Genomic DNA, 14,584 nt, shown 5'->3' with positions numbered 1-14,584 from the left:
ACATTAGGCTATATGCTTTATAAATCTTTGTTTAATTAACTTAAAATATAAAAACTTGCTTTAAATAAAAAATATTGACATTTCTGAATATTTGTGTACACAATGTCAGGGATGAGTTTGGGATTTAAAGTTTAGAAGAAAGTTTCAGCAGTGTTCATCAGATGTTTACAAATCTACAGGTATTAATCATGCTTAGGAAACAAATATGGCTTTTTGTGACATACATTCTCTCTCTCTCTCTCTCTCTCTCTCTCTCTCTCTCTCTCTCTCTCTCTCTCTCTCTCTGTCTCTCTCTCTCTCTCTCTATCTATATACATATATATACAGTACATATATATACACACATTAGCACATAATTTGACAGCAGTTGTATTTCACCAAGAATTCAAATGACATTTTTATTTGGATGTTTTTGGATGTAAATTTCAGGACTTTTATTTTGATCTGTCGATATGACGTCATATTTCTGCGCTGCACTCCTGCATCTGTTTTGATTCGGATGAACAGAGGTTTGTGGTTTTTAGCGTTTAAAGTGTTTTAATCGGTACTAACCGTTCAATCTATGTGTTTTATGTGATGTAATTTAATTAATTATTAATGAATGTAACATCTTAATGCTTTATCTAACATTAATGAACGTTATATTTGTTAATAAAGCGCATCCACACATGAGTAATAGAAAAGGTGCGTCTCATTTTGCTCCCAATATAGTGAATTAGTTTATCATAAACACGAATTCAGTCACTGGCAAGTAATGATGAGAGAAACTGAACTTTTTGAAACTGCGAGTCAACTGAATCAAATGCTTCACAAAATGATTCCCTTACTAAAATGTACCATGAAAATTTACCATTTTAGTACAGTAGCCATGGTTTCACTATGAATTTTGTAGTAAATTCACAATACAGAAATGGTTTTACTACTGTATTAGCAATAAACTATAGTAACTACAAAATTAACCATGGTTTTACTACAGCACCTATAACTTAACTATGGTTAAGGTTTTGTAGTATAACCATAAAAGACACAAAATCAGTTTTGCTATAGTACGTTTACTGATTCATTAATATATGTACACACATATTTAAATATTTTTATTGAAAAAAATACTGCACTAGTTAAAAACTTCCCTTTAGACATTCTACTAACTTTGTAACTATATCTCAACTAACTCTTATTAGAGTATTAGTAGACTGTCTTCTGAGATGGCATGCACACTTCTGATGTCTGGGAAGTTGGTATTCCAGGCATGAGTCCTCATTTAAAATATTGGACACATCTTGGAACTCCACCTCAAAGTCATAATCAACATAATTTCTTGACAAAAGTGCACTTTTCTTATTTTTGAATACATTCTGTATTTTGAGGCATAATCATGACTGTCACTGAGCCCCTTATTCTACTAACTGTACCCCTAAAAGTCTACTAATACTCAAGTAATATTCTATATCTAATAGATATTCTATAGAATATCTAAAGGGGACTGTTAAAATAAAGTGTAATCAAAATGTCTTCCATTGTCTGAAATCAAACAAATGATTATTAAGCTCAGCAATAAGATATGGTTTATACCAACCCCTCTTTTTTGGAGGCACATGCATGGTCAATTTAATAAATATTTTGATAATTATGTATCCAGCTATATTAATATTTCATCATTATAATTTTCTCAACTGCCAACATGCAAACTTAAAGGGATAGCCTAGTTCATCCCTAATTAAGTCATAATTTGCAGTACTTCAATATTGTTTTGTAAAATTGTAGTTCATTGTTCTGAATAATTTTGTAGCATGCGAAAATGTTCTTACACATGCTACAGTCAATACTCTCTTTCAGATGATGAAACTGCTGTAATAAAGTCTGTATCATAGAATAGTTTTTAGTCATTCTGTTTTTATTTTGTAGATGTTTGTTGAAAACCATTTAAATGTAATACAAGGCCAGGCCCTTTAAAACCATGGGTCAACTATGGTGATAGAACCGTTTGAGCTACATGAACCATGGTTTGCACCAAAAAAACATGGTTACTACAGTTGTAGTTATTGTAATTTTACTGTAGTATTACCAAAATATTACTATAGTGGTTCCACGGTGTCAAAAACACAAATGTATTTATAACAATTTTTACAAACCAACTACAAATGTTTTCATGACGGTATAATCTAGTATATAGGCTAATATACACATTATTAAATGCCAAATATAAATCATTAAGTCTCTTTATATTTTGTATTCATTATTAATTTGTAGCACTAGATTTTAGTTCTTCTAATCAGTAATTTAAATCCATTAACTCTCACTCTGACTGACTCTCTTACCAGTGCACTGAACTACTGAACTAGAGCTGATTGAGACGCACCCAGAGTTTTAGTTTGAATTTCTTTTAATTTCTGTTAATTATCCTCACCTTAAACATGACAGATTGTCCAAACACACAGAAAAACTCCTGGTGAAGCGACTGAGATCCATGTGACACGCTATTATTAAGATGGCGTTTATTAAAGAGGAGAATGAAGACATGAAGATTGAAGAAACATTCAGAGTGAAACAAGAAGATACTGAGGAACAAACAGGTTGGTTTCATTCTCAAAGCTGAACTCGGTCATTTGATCCTAATTAAAATGTCCAGCTCTACAGAAATGAATGACGTTTTTGAAGAGTGTCTTATTGAGTGTCCTTATTAAGTGGTTTTATTTGACATGGAGCGGGCCGCCTCATGTGGAGAGACATATTAAGATCACATGACCAGACAAATACTAATGCTGACTTCAAGTGAACCTGAGAAGACCCTACTTCCATGCTACTTTTTTATGTGGGATTATGTGATATGATGCATATATTTAGCAAAAGGCCCCCTTTCTATAGTTATGTTTCTAGCTGAATAACGAGTTCATGAGCATTGAATGGCTTTTCTGAGGTAAATTTGACGTTATGTTATATGATTGTTCTCAAGCTGTTTTATACAAGCTCTTTCCAAGGTCGAAATGCAGATTGAACAACCTGTCAGGCCACAAAGAGTGCCAAAACGACATTTATTGCTTGTATTTTGTGATAAAATCAACAGAATTTGAAACCTGAAATTTTTGTGGTTGTTTGCTAAAATTAACAAACACATTAAAAGTGACGTATTAAAGGTGACAATTAAGGACAAATCTTACTGCGATTATGAATGGCTGCGCTACAAATAATGTGAAGTTCAGGCAGTAACAGAAAATAGTAAAGATTAAAAGATATTGAGAACAAGAATCCATATCTGTTTCAATTAAAAACAAGAATTATTTACGATTAGTTCACGTCCACACAGCTGACACGTTTATCTGTTGTAGTTCATCCATGTTGTGTGCACGAAATAGACGCTGCCTTCCTGCACTTTTACAGTACTTGCATGTTCATTCATTGACACGTTTCCGTCGCATTGTCTCATGCTGGCACAGTCGTCAGCGTTGTTGCTCGATAGAGTTGAGAGCCTGTGTTCATATGCGATTTGTGTGTCCCGTGGCACAGTTTTCTATGGGAATGATGTTGCGTAGGTAGGCATACGCCAAAAACAACAACAACAACATGGAGGGGTTAGCAATAGAGATGTTTTGTCTTACAGTATTGTTCCGAATATAATACAATGGTTTTTTTTTGGAAATACAATTTTTATAAAAAATACATGATTTAAAAATGTAAGACGGTACCCAGATTTCAACTACAATAAGATTTCACTTCTACTGTAAATGAAATTTTCGTAGGCTACATGGTTTTCACTATGAGATGGATAGCCTAATTGTTATATAATTCAGATGGGCTACAAGTTATTTTTATGGTATGCCAGAAAGTGTTTATTTTTAAATGTGATCATTGGTAAATTTTACCAGTATTTACCATACTTTCAATACAAAAAATAAAATATGAAAAATATGCAGTATGAAAAATATTTTCAAATAAAAGCATTTTCTTTATCAAAAAGCCTTTTTGCAAAAGATACATCTTGAAAAAGTGGGGGTCGTCTTATAATCAGGGTCATCTTAAATTTGGAACAATACGGAATTTACAACATGACAATATGTAGCCGGCGTGCTGGACTACTGCGTCTTCTGAACTATTCCGTGCTGTCGTCTCCGCTGGTCTCAAAACATGTCTCTATTTATAGGCTATTATAATTTTCTGCTCGACCAGCACTTTGCAACAACATAAACTAGTTTCTTCAGCGACTTACAGCATGTCTCTTATAATAACGTCTGAGATGTTTACATTTTAAGTGGCGTGACAAAGCTACAGATTAAAACTTATTTCCAGAAATGCTATTTGAATAGGATTTCAAACGACATATGAATGTAGATCAAAACAAATTGCATTTCATGGGATTGTTTGCCGTTTACACGATATGATCGGATTGATTTGGATTTGGACTGAATGAGGCTAAAGTTCCCAAGCAAAATATTATCATTAACATACCTGAAATTAAATAGTCTAAATAGTAGTAAATATTCATTGATACAACCAGTATCATTGTAACAACCATTGTAACCAGCAACATAATAGATGATTTAAATGAAACTAATGATAATAGATTATTTAAATTAGAATGTTTGTGAGTGACACAAACAGTCAGTTTAAATCAAAAACACAAATTGCACACTAAATAAGCATCTGTTGTAGGGCTGGGCAAAAAAAGAAAGAAAAGATTTTTCCAACAAATCATTTATAAAATGTGGTCAATTCAATGTCTATTCTCAAAAGCCACAAATCGATTTTTTTTTTTTTGATTTGTTTCCATAAACATTGAACATAATATCTGATTTACGTTAATCTCATTACTAATCTATTGCACTAGATGTAATCCTTTTATTTACCTTGTACGATGTTACAGCTGGGACCGTCATTCATTCAGTGCTTAACATGGCGGAAGCAGGTGCGCCTTTCAGCGTGAAAGACGTTCCAGACAGTTGAAGGAATTGTCACTGTCCTGATCGGGCCAGTGCTGCATGGTCACAAAAGTTTATCATTTGCATGCAGTTTCAAGCCTTGCCAACTGAAGTGCAAGAAGACGCAAAAGACAACTCGCACGCCGGGAGTGAAAAGTTTTGTTGTGTGCACAAAGGAAGCTACGGTGTTGCTAGGGTATTCTGGGTGGTTGCTATGGTGTTGCTAGGTGGTTGCTTGGGTATTCTGGATGGTTGCTAGGCGGTTGCTAGGGTGTTCTGGGTGGTTACTAGGGCGTTGTTAGGCAGTTGCTAGGGTGTTCTGGGTGGTTGCTAGGGTATTTATTCGTGGTTACTATAGCGTTTCTAGACGTTGCTAGGGTGTTCAGGTTGGTTGCTAAGGTATTTTTGGTGGTTGCTATGGTGTTACTAGGTGGTTGGTAGTTGTCAAAGATGGTTACTATGGAGTTTTTATATAGTTCTTAAAATCTTTAATAACGAGTGCCTTTAGTATGAAGCCCTTTTGTGAGCGAACGCAAAGTTTCTTGGGACCACGCAAAGGTTTTGCAAGCAAATGCAAAGTTTCTCGGGGAATGCAAAACATTTGAAAAAGAACGCAAAAGCATTGACTTAAAAGCACTGATTATTTAATTTGTATCTTTGTTATATTTAATGTGTTTATTTGTGTAATTACTTATAGTTTAATTATTTGTTCTTTTTTTATTAATGACTTTTTATGAGTTTACTTGTCCTTAATAATCTTTGAAATTTATATTAGTAGTTTTAGCTGTGATGTCAACTTTATTAATTACAATACAAAGATACATGGGTCAAAAACAACAAAAACAATAACTATTTTATATATTTACTTTTGTGCTGGGGCTAGTGAAAATTAAATAATTGAATTCATTGAATCGAATTGAAAATCTAATTGAGATCTTGTGAATCGGAATCGAATAGGGACATCTGTATCGATACCCTGCGTTAGGCATCTGCATGGAGTTTCTGTTCATGGGGCTTGCAGTTGGAGCTGACTGAAGAGCTTAGGATGGGTATTGGATGGTTCTCAAACTGCTCAAGGTGGTTACCCATGCGGTAGATAAACTCAGCTTAGAATGGCCAGATAAGAAAAAAGAAGGGAAAAGGAGTAAGCTAGTTGAACATTTCTCTTAAGCGGGTGGGGACAGCAGTGCCGTTCCATCAGTTTCTCCCTCTCCGGAACCAGAAGCTGGTGGCTTCTTCGAACCAGCCTGGCCAGGCCCCAGGTTCTCTATGGGAACGAGGGAGGAGCTAAAGTCCAGTGTGGCTGCCCGTGTCCCCCCTCATCAAGACTAGGGGCCTGGGCATTTCACACAGCCACCCAGAACAAGGACATATCTGAGGACTGTCATCGCTGCTGGGATTAAGCAGTAGGAAAAAGCAACCCTGGCGGTTATGACCTCAGGGTGTTTAGGGCATGCCTCCTTTGGGAAGGAGAGCGAAGCACCTCAATGGAGACTCCACCCTGAGTTGGTGGAGTTCATTTTCCAGAGGTACAGAAGAGTGGAAGTGGACCTGTTTGGCTCTTGGCTCTTTTCTGGTGGGCCACTAGCAACAGTTTGATTCCTGGATCTAATATCTTTCCTGAAAGGCACTCCTTGGGAAATTCTGAAAGCTGGGACCTTCTGTCTCAGGCCCAGTGTTCTCTACCCCTGACCCAACATTTGGAAGCTGCGTCTGGCCCCTAAGGGGCACCAGCTCATAGATTCCAGTCTTTCAACCGAGGTTGTTGAGACCATTTTAAGTGTTAGAGCTCCCTTCACTAGCAAACTTTATGCCCTGAAATGGCATCTCTTTGAGTCATGGTACTTGCAACACCATGCTGACCCAGTGTACTGGCTGAATGGTTTAGTGCTTGACTTCAGGCGTGCCTTTCTTTAGGATTATCCCGTTATGTTTAAGGTGTATTTTGTTGCTATTTGTGCTTGCTATGCCCACATTAATGGAGCCTCGGTGGGGAGGCTACCCCTAATATCTTGCTTCCTTCATGATGCCTGCTTAGTTTTTGCCCCCAAATGTGCCTTTTTCGACAGTTCTTTCGGTCTTCTTCAAGCCTTCTCACTTCTGCTGTTTGACTTGCCGGAGCAAGAGATGCTAGGATTTACATTGACTGCTCAGACTTGTGGGATAAATCTCATCAATTGCTGATTTGCTTTAGGGGACGTGGGAAAGGTTCCTTAGTCTCCAAGAAGCGTTTGTCACATTGGATTGTTGATGCAAATTGCTACTTCTCTTGGTGTCAGAGTCAACTCTACCAGGAGTGTGGCCTCTTCTAAGGAGTTATCTAAGGGTGCGCCTTTGTAAAAAGTTTGTGCTGCAGCAGACTGGTCCTCTCTGCACACATACCAGGGTTTCTGCGAGTCTTAGAACAGTCTTAATTTGCCTTACACAAATAAAGGGCCCTTTCACACCTACCTTGTTTGGTCCAAACTTTCGGACTTTTCAGTTTGGTCCGAATCAAAATTACAGGTGTGAAAGCTCCCCCGGACCACGGTCCGGACGAAACAGACGAAATTTGGTCCGGCGAAAAGAGGTAGTCTCGGTCCGGATCAAACTGAGCAAAGGTTTGGTTCGTTTCTAGTGTGAAAGCATTTTCTGTTTGGTTTGGACTTTCAGACCATTTACAGGAAGTTCTGGTGGTTCCTGCGTAGCCTAAACAACTGAAGAAGAATATTTATGTTCAGATCTGTCAGTCCTGCCCACAGCTTATTTCCAGCGCGTGCGCACACACACACACACACATTTTTCCTGCGTCCTGCTAGCGATGACCAAATGTTTGCACAACAAGGACATTCATTTGGCGAATTTGAACTAGCCTCGAGTATAGTTGGTACTGCAGGGAGTAATGCCGTAATAATAAAAGTAGTGACAACGATATGCGTCTGTTCATTCATTCTTGTCAAAGTTACCCGCCAAATTGACAACACGCTGACGTCAGACGCACGTCCGTTTTCAAACCAATCAATGTCAATATGCGCCCATATAGATGATGACGACAGGATGCAAATACGTCATGTAAAGTTTTTTAGTGTGCTCGCATAATTGCAGTGTGAAACCAAACCAAAACTAACTCAGGGCTCTCAAGTGTCACGCATTGAGCGTGACAGTCACTCATTTCGGTCTTTTGTCACGCATTCCCGCCACAAATTGTATTTCTCACGCAGAAAAACTATTTATGTCGCAGCGCCCGAAATTTCTCTGGCCGTGCCGATCTCACTATGGAACCGGCAGCCAGGAATCAAGCGCGTCTCCCCTAGCCGGGCCTGCCACTTATCAGCCAATCAAAAAAAAAGAAAGGGGCTACACAATAGCCATTCAGAAAATAGCACTATTGTATCTGGGTAAGATTTAATGCAACAACCAATGAAAAAAAGCACATCCTGGAATTGTTAAAGGAGAACTCGGCAACTCTAGCGAACTCTAGTCACTTCTTCGCTGATTTTTCCTTTTGTTGTTGCATGTTTTCCCCACGAGCTCCCCCTACAGCTGTGGGGGGGCGTATATTTCACAACACGGTCGTAAAAAACTCACTTGCGGCGGCCTCCTCCCCCTCTCTACCGCTGCTCATGTGCGTTTGTTTTGATCGGAGCAAGCCAACTGTATCGTGTGGAGCTTTGTCTACCGAGGTGGGTAATCTGGTAATACATCATACATGCGTGTGTGTTTATGTCGAATTGCCGTAAAGCAATTCGTGTTTCGCGCTCGTTCTCGTTCTCACTTCTCACGAGACTTCCCATTTCTATCTTGCCGGGACGGTAGTCCCCAAGTTGCAAGGTTGGTTTTCCGCTTGGGAACGCTGGGGGGAGCGGGGAATGTCACCAATATCAACAGAACAGGTTGTTTAACCATCCAAATGATTTCTAGACAGTTTTATTAAGTTAAAAAAGTTACCAAGTTCTCCTTTAACGTGATTCTGCTACAGCGTCTTCGTTCAAAGTTTCGTTCACACGTAGAGGAAATCACTTTGAGCAAAGAGTAAGTCATGATGATCTCCTGTTTTAATGTTACAACAAATTCACAACTTGTTTGACACAAACAGTGACAACTTGACTGCTGTTAGAGAATGTTTCCCAGATAATTAGCATCAGTTTTTCGTGAGTGTCTGTAACTTAGCCAACAGTTTTACAGCCTGTTCACTGACAACACCTGCTCAGAACTAGGCCTTGTCATATTTTGGTTATCACACGATGACTGATATATTGTCACATTATAAACATCTCTCTCTCTCCAAATAGGCTTCATAATTTTATTAGTCACTCTTGCCTGTCTTCAAAACTTGAGAGCCCTGCTAACTGAATGTATACAATGTATCAAAATATGAACTTTGGTTTTGACCTTGATGCGGACTTTCAGGTTTCACAAAACTATTTTTGTCCTGTTTTTCAATACAAATATTTAAACAAGTTTAAATCAAGATAAATTTACTTTAGATGTAAGTGAAAAATTATGTCTTGAAAAAAATTCATAAAATTAAGTGAATTTATGTTTAAAACAAGAACAAATGTCAAAACATCAAAATCAAGAAGATTTTTTTTTAGCCCATTGGCAGATAATTTTTCTTTCTTAGTCAAAATTAATTTTGATCAATTTCACAGAAAACAAAGACTTCATATTTTATGTAATTTTATGTAAAGTAAAATTAATTAAAAAATAACTCTAAAGTGTTTCTCCTCAAACATTTACATTAGAGAACATTAATGTATTTTGTTCCCTTCAATTTATTTCTTAAATATTTGTTATTTGGTCTTAAAAAAGTCTTAAATTTACCTTCATAAAATCTGCAGAAACCCTTACAAACAATTTTACACTTTGGATATAGATTTGACTCTAGGATCTCAAGTTCTTTCTGATTAATCATTTTAACGGACTAGAAGGTTGTATATGCGTACTTCACAAACTTGTTGGTCATGCATCTCTCAGTTCATAAGTCTACAAGTCTGTTAGGTGTGACCTCTCTGAGGCACTACCTAAGGGTGCGCCCTTCTAAGTGTTTGTGCTGTGGCAGGTTGGTCCTTCCCACACACATTTATACATTTTTTTTCTTTCTTGGTTATTCAAGTTATTCTTGATATCAGCTTTTTCATCTTGCCTTGAGGCACTCGGTATGCTTCACTTTTAGGCACTGGTGCCTACTCTGGGAGTATGGCCCTTTCTAACTCCTCTGGCTTAATCTTTTCAGTGGACATGCCTTCAACTTTGTTGGTTCATCGCCCTTAAAACAAGCACAAAAGAAAGATTACCCTGACAGGTGCTGCCTCTCAATATGTGAGGAAAGTTTTGCGTCAAAAATATATTTTTCACCGCACTCACCACGTGATAGACATGCAAAAAAGTTAGGAAACGTCAAAGCTTCATACCGTTTAGTACAGCCCTGTTTGTAAATAAGTTCAATAATCAATACAAAATCTAAAAATAAATGGATCTACAATGTTACGTAAGGTAATAATAAAGATCAGGACACAAAATTTAAATTGAAATGAATGTGAAAATGTATTTTCCAGCCTAATTGATAAATATGTTCTTATTTTCTTTGTACAATAAAAACAAAACTTATGATACAATAACTTATATATACAATAACAAAACACTATCTATATACATTTGCGTACATTGTAAAAACTTTCATGGACACGTATGCAGCACAATACAGTACACACAAAAACAGGCTAAGAAAAAACATGAACATTAGCTAAACAAGAAAATGAACTGACTTTAGAACGATTAGTTTTAGTGAACAAAAAATATTAACGAACAAAATGCTGGGCAAACACCCAGCATTATTCAGTGACTAGTTTTAGTGAACAAAAAATATTAACGAACAAAATGCTGGGCAAACACCCAGCATTATTCAGTGACGCTTACGCACAGTCCACACAGGTAAACACTGCATTTCGTGTGCAGCTCCCACACACTACTTTGTGACATTTGGCACATGTCTCCTTGGTATTATTTTTTTTGCAGTTCCTCCTTACTTGGCACTGCCGCCTTCTCTCCATCTGCTGCTGCTCCTGCCCGGGTCCTGGCTCTCGCACCACCAGTTGTGTGGCTTTTGATTCCATGTGGTCGGAGCGAAGTTCGCTCGCCAGTCGCGTGATGCAGTCCTTCTGCGAAACTTGCTCATTTGTGCACTTCTTGTACAATATGTGCGCATTGATTGCAGCCAGGTCGAGGATGTTATAGAAAAACAGCTACTGGCCATCTACAGGAGGGTGCTTTTACTGAGTATTTTCTAGCCATTTGATCTAGAACGTCTACTCCTACCTTGGTCTTGTTGTAGTATGTGACCATCTCTGGAGAAATTGCGATATTTCGATAATTCCGATATATTGTGCAGCCCTAGTTGTGTGTTAATTAGTCATGTTTAATCAATCAAAGGGTTTCAATCTTTTGTTTATTCAGCTACAGATAGTATGAGACCCAATAGGGATTTCCTGGAATGATGTGCGTTATTGTACTCCTGGACATTTTTGGCGTGTCTGTGTGAGAACGCCCTCTGGTGTTCAGATGGAGCAGCATTTACTACCGATCAGCTGTACTTCACTGAAAAGCTACACATAAAATAATCACAGCCTTTGCCAAATTGCGTTCGGTTTCATTGTGATTAATTGTGCAGTCCCATTTTACACATTTGTTGCAACTTACAAGTCCAATTCTTTGCATTTTTAAGTAACAACTGAGAAATTTGTCCAAATTTCAGACTTACTCTGTTTTGGTTTGGTATAGTGAAAAACTTGCTTTTTCTCACCTTCATTTGTTGACCCAATCCTTCTTGTTAAATCCTAGGTTCTGCTGTATATATTTTTTAAAAACATAAAAAAAAAATATTCCAATAGATCCCAATCCCAAAGCGGTCTACTGTGGGATTTTGATAAGGGGTTTGATTATTGCTAGCTTGAAAGTATATGAGACATGTCTTTAAGGAAAAGAACAGTTAAAAATATTGACAAGAGGTTCTGAGATTACAGGTTACATCTCTTTCAGTAGATTTGTGGGATCTAGCAAAGATCTAGAATACATGTTGTTGGATTTAATTTTGATGTCCATTGCTTTGTGCCATTTAACTGAGGTTAACTTATATTTGTCTTTTTCTGCTTTAGACCTGATAGTGCTGAAAGTTGAGAGTGAAGAACTGTATAATATAGAAGAAAACGATCTTCATGAGAAACATCATGAGTTCATGACTGGAGAAAAATCTTTTAGTGACTCACAGACTGAAAAGACTTCCTCACAAAACAAAACTCAAAAAACAGGAACTAGAAACTTTAAAGTCCACATGAGAATTCACACTGAAGAGAGACGTTTCACCTGCCAACAGTGTGAGAAGAGTTTCTCGCTGAAAGGAAATCTAAAAAAACACATGAAAATTCACACTGGAGAGAAGCCTTACACCTGCACTCAGTGTGGAAAGAGTTTTACACAGAAGAAAAACCTTGATGCCCACATAAGAATTCACACGGGACAGACCCCTTATACCTGCAAACTGTGTGGGAAGAGTTTCTCACTAAAAGGAAATCTTAAAACTCACATGAGAATTCACACTGGAGAAAAGCCGTTCATATGCCCTCAGTGTGGAAAAAGTTTTAGACAGAAAAAAAACCTTGATGCCCACATGAGAATTCACACTGGACAGACCCCTTATACCTGCAAACTGTGTGGCAAGAGTTTTTCACTAAAAGGAAATCTTACAACTCACATGAGAATTCACACTGGGGCGAGCCCTTTCACCTGCCAACTGTGTGGGAAGAGTTTCTCTCTAAAAGGAAATCTTAAAAAACACATGAAAATTCACACTGGAGAGAAGCCTTACACCTGTACTCAGTGTGGAAAAAGTTTTAGACAGAAAAAAAACCTTAATGCCCATATGATAGTTCACACTGGACAGACCCCTTATACTTGCAAACTGTGTGGGAAGAGTTTCACACTAAAAGGAAATCTTAAAACTCACATGAGAATTCATACTGGAGAAAAGCCGTTCATATGCCATCAGTGTGGAAAACGTTTTAGACAGAAAAACAACCTTAATGCCCACATGAGAAGTCACACTGGAGAGAGTCCTTACACTTGCAAACTGTGTGGGAAGAGCTTCTCACGGAAAGAAAGTTTTAGGATTCACATGAGAATTCACACTGGAGAGAAGCCATGTGTATGTAGTCAGTGTGGAAAGAGTTTCAGATGTAAAGGTACCCTCAATCACCATATGAAGATTCACTCAAGAAAGGAATATTTTATATGTCATCAGTGTGGCAGGAGTTTCACAGACAGGAAACATCTTAAGAATCATGTAAAAACTCACACTGGAGAGAAGCCTTTCATGTGCCATCACTGTGGAAAGACTTGCATAAACAAATCAAACCTTGAGGTTCACATAAGAATTCACACCGGAGAGAAGCCTTTCACCTGCCCTCAGTGTGGAAGAAGTTTCACACGAAAAGGAAACCTTAACATTCATGTAAGAGTCCACAAAGGAGAGAGGCCTTACAAATGTCTTCAGTGTGATAAGAGTTTTACATTTCACACAATCCTGAAACGTCATTTGCAGACTCATTCTGTAAAGATAACACAGTGTTCCTCAGTGTGACAAGAGGTTTAAAATATTGAGAAGTTTCAACAATCACATGCATATTCACTTTGGAGGAAGGCCATTTGTGATCAGTGTAATGTTTTTATTTTCCCTTTGCCATCACACTTACAGATGCATATAAAAAGTAATGCAAATTTGAGACCCTGTTTGTGTTCTTTGTGAAAGTATGGCACCAGAAAATACATATATGTGTGAAATCTGTGTTCACACCACAGCTGAATGTTGACCACGCCTGATTATACACCTTCATGACCACTTCTTTTATAAGAATCCTTCATTGCAGCTTTTTCTTTTCTTTTGTGCATATGAACTCCACGACAGACCATCTCCTTTGCTATAGTTTAAAATTGTGTCTTGCAGTGAAATGACAATGTACCTGAAAGATTATAAATAAAGGACATATACTGAACAAAATAATGAACAATGCACTGCATTATTTGATTCATCTTTATTAAATGAATGCACAGGTAAACATGTTTTCAATCTGCACTTTAATATGGCTGCTGTTGGGGCTCATCCAGTGGCACAGCTGGTTCCAGCTGTGGGTTGTGTAAAAGCTGTAAAAGTTGTGTTTTTTGCTTCTCATCTCCAGTCTCCCGGTTCACTTGCCAGCCATCCTCTGCCACCACATCAAGATAAGAACTGGTGTCATTCAACCTAGAGGAGGATTTTTTTGCGGGCTGGACAATGCGACCCGCTGTGTGATGCCGCAAGGAGACCCATCCTGGACGCTGGAGAAATACATCAACTTCGCGCTATGGATAGATGTGTCCTAGTTCCTCATTGGCAGAGCGGAGGAATCGTCCACCATCGTCCAGCCCCCCCTCACACCTTTAATGCAGAGTCAGCTGTCCAGAGTCCAGTGATGGCTCCAGTCCCTGTGCAGAGTCTAGTGAAGACTCCAACCCCTGACCAGAGCCCAGAGATGTCTCCAGTCCCTGACCAGAGCCCAGAGATGGCTCCAGTCCCTGCACAGAGTCCAGTGCTGGCTCCAGCCCCTGTTCAGAGTCTAGTGAAGGCTCCAACCCCTGACCAGAGCCCAGAGATGGCTCCA

The 14,584-nt window shown here is 38.2% G+C and overlaps 2 protein-coding genes across 3 annotated transcripts in view; one reads left to right on the top strand and one right to left on the bottom strand.

Annotated features, from left to right (window-relative positions):
* Positions 1-14,584, bottom strand: part of LOC308689724 (uncharacterized protein) — a 461,468-nt gene that overhangs the window by 322,964 nt on the left and 123,920 nt on the right. The window lies entirely within an intron of this gene.
* Positions 485-13,931, top strand: LOC308689496 (uncharacterized protein). The gene is made up of 3 exons (XM_081363227.1): positions 485-509; positions 2,422-2,573; positions 12,047-13,931. The coding sequence occupies exons 2-3, from the start codon at positions 2,489-2,491 to the stop codon at positions 13,525-13,527; spliced, it is 1,566 nt and encodes a 521-aa protein (XP_081219353.1). The 5' UTR covers positions 485-509; positions 2,422-2,488; the 3' UTR covers positions 13,528-13,931.

Source organism: Scardinius erythrophthalmus (assembly GCF_964197995.2).
Source record: "Scardinius erythrophthalmus genome assembly, chromosome: 4".
NCBI lineage: Eukaryota > Metazoa > Chordata > Actinopteri > Cypriniformes > Leuciscidae > Scardinius > Scardinius erythrophthalmus.
Note: the sequence above shows the minus strand (reverse complement) of the source record. Positions and strands in the feature narration are given on the sequence as shown.

What these genes read in the sequence shown, in the direction of transcription:
- LOC308689496 (XM_081363227.1), top strand. Translation starts at nt 2,489, where the DNA reads ATGGCGTTTATTAAAGAGGAGAATGAAGACATGAAGATTGAAGAAACA. An exon ending in AGATACTGAGGAACAAACAG is followed by an intron (nt 2,574 to 12,046) that starts GTTGGTTTCATT and finishes TTTCTGCTTTAG; the next exon opens with ACCTGATAGTGCTGAAAGTT.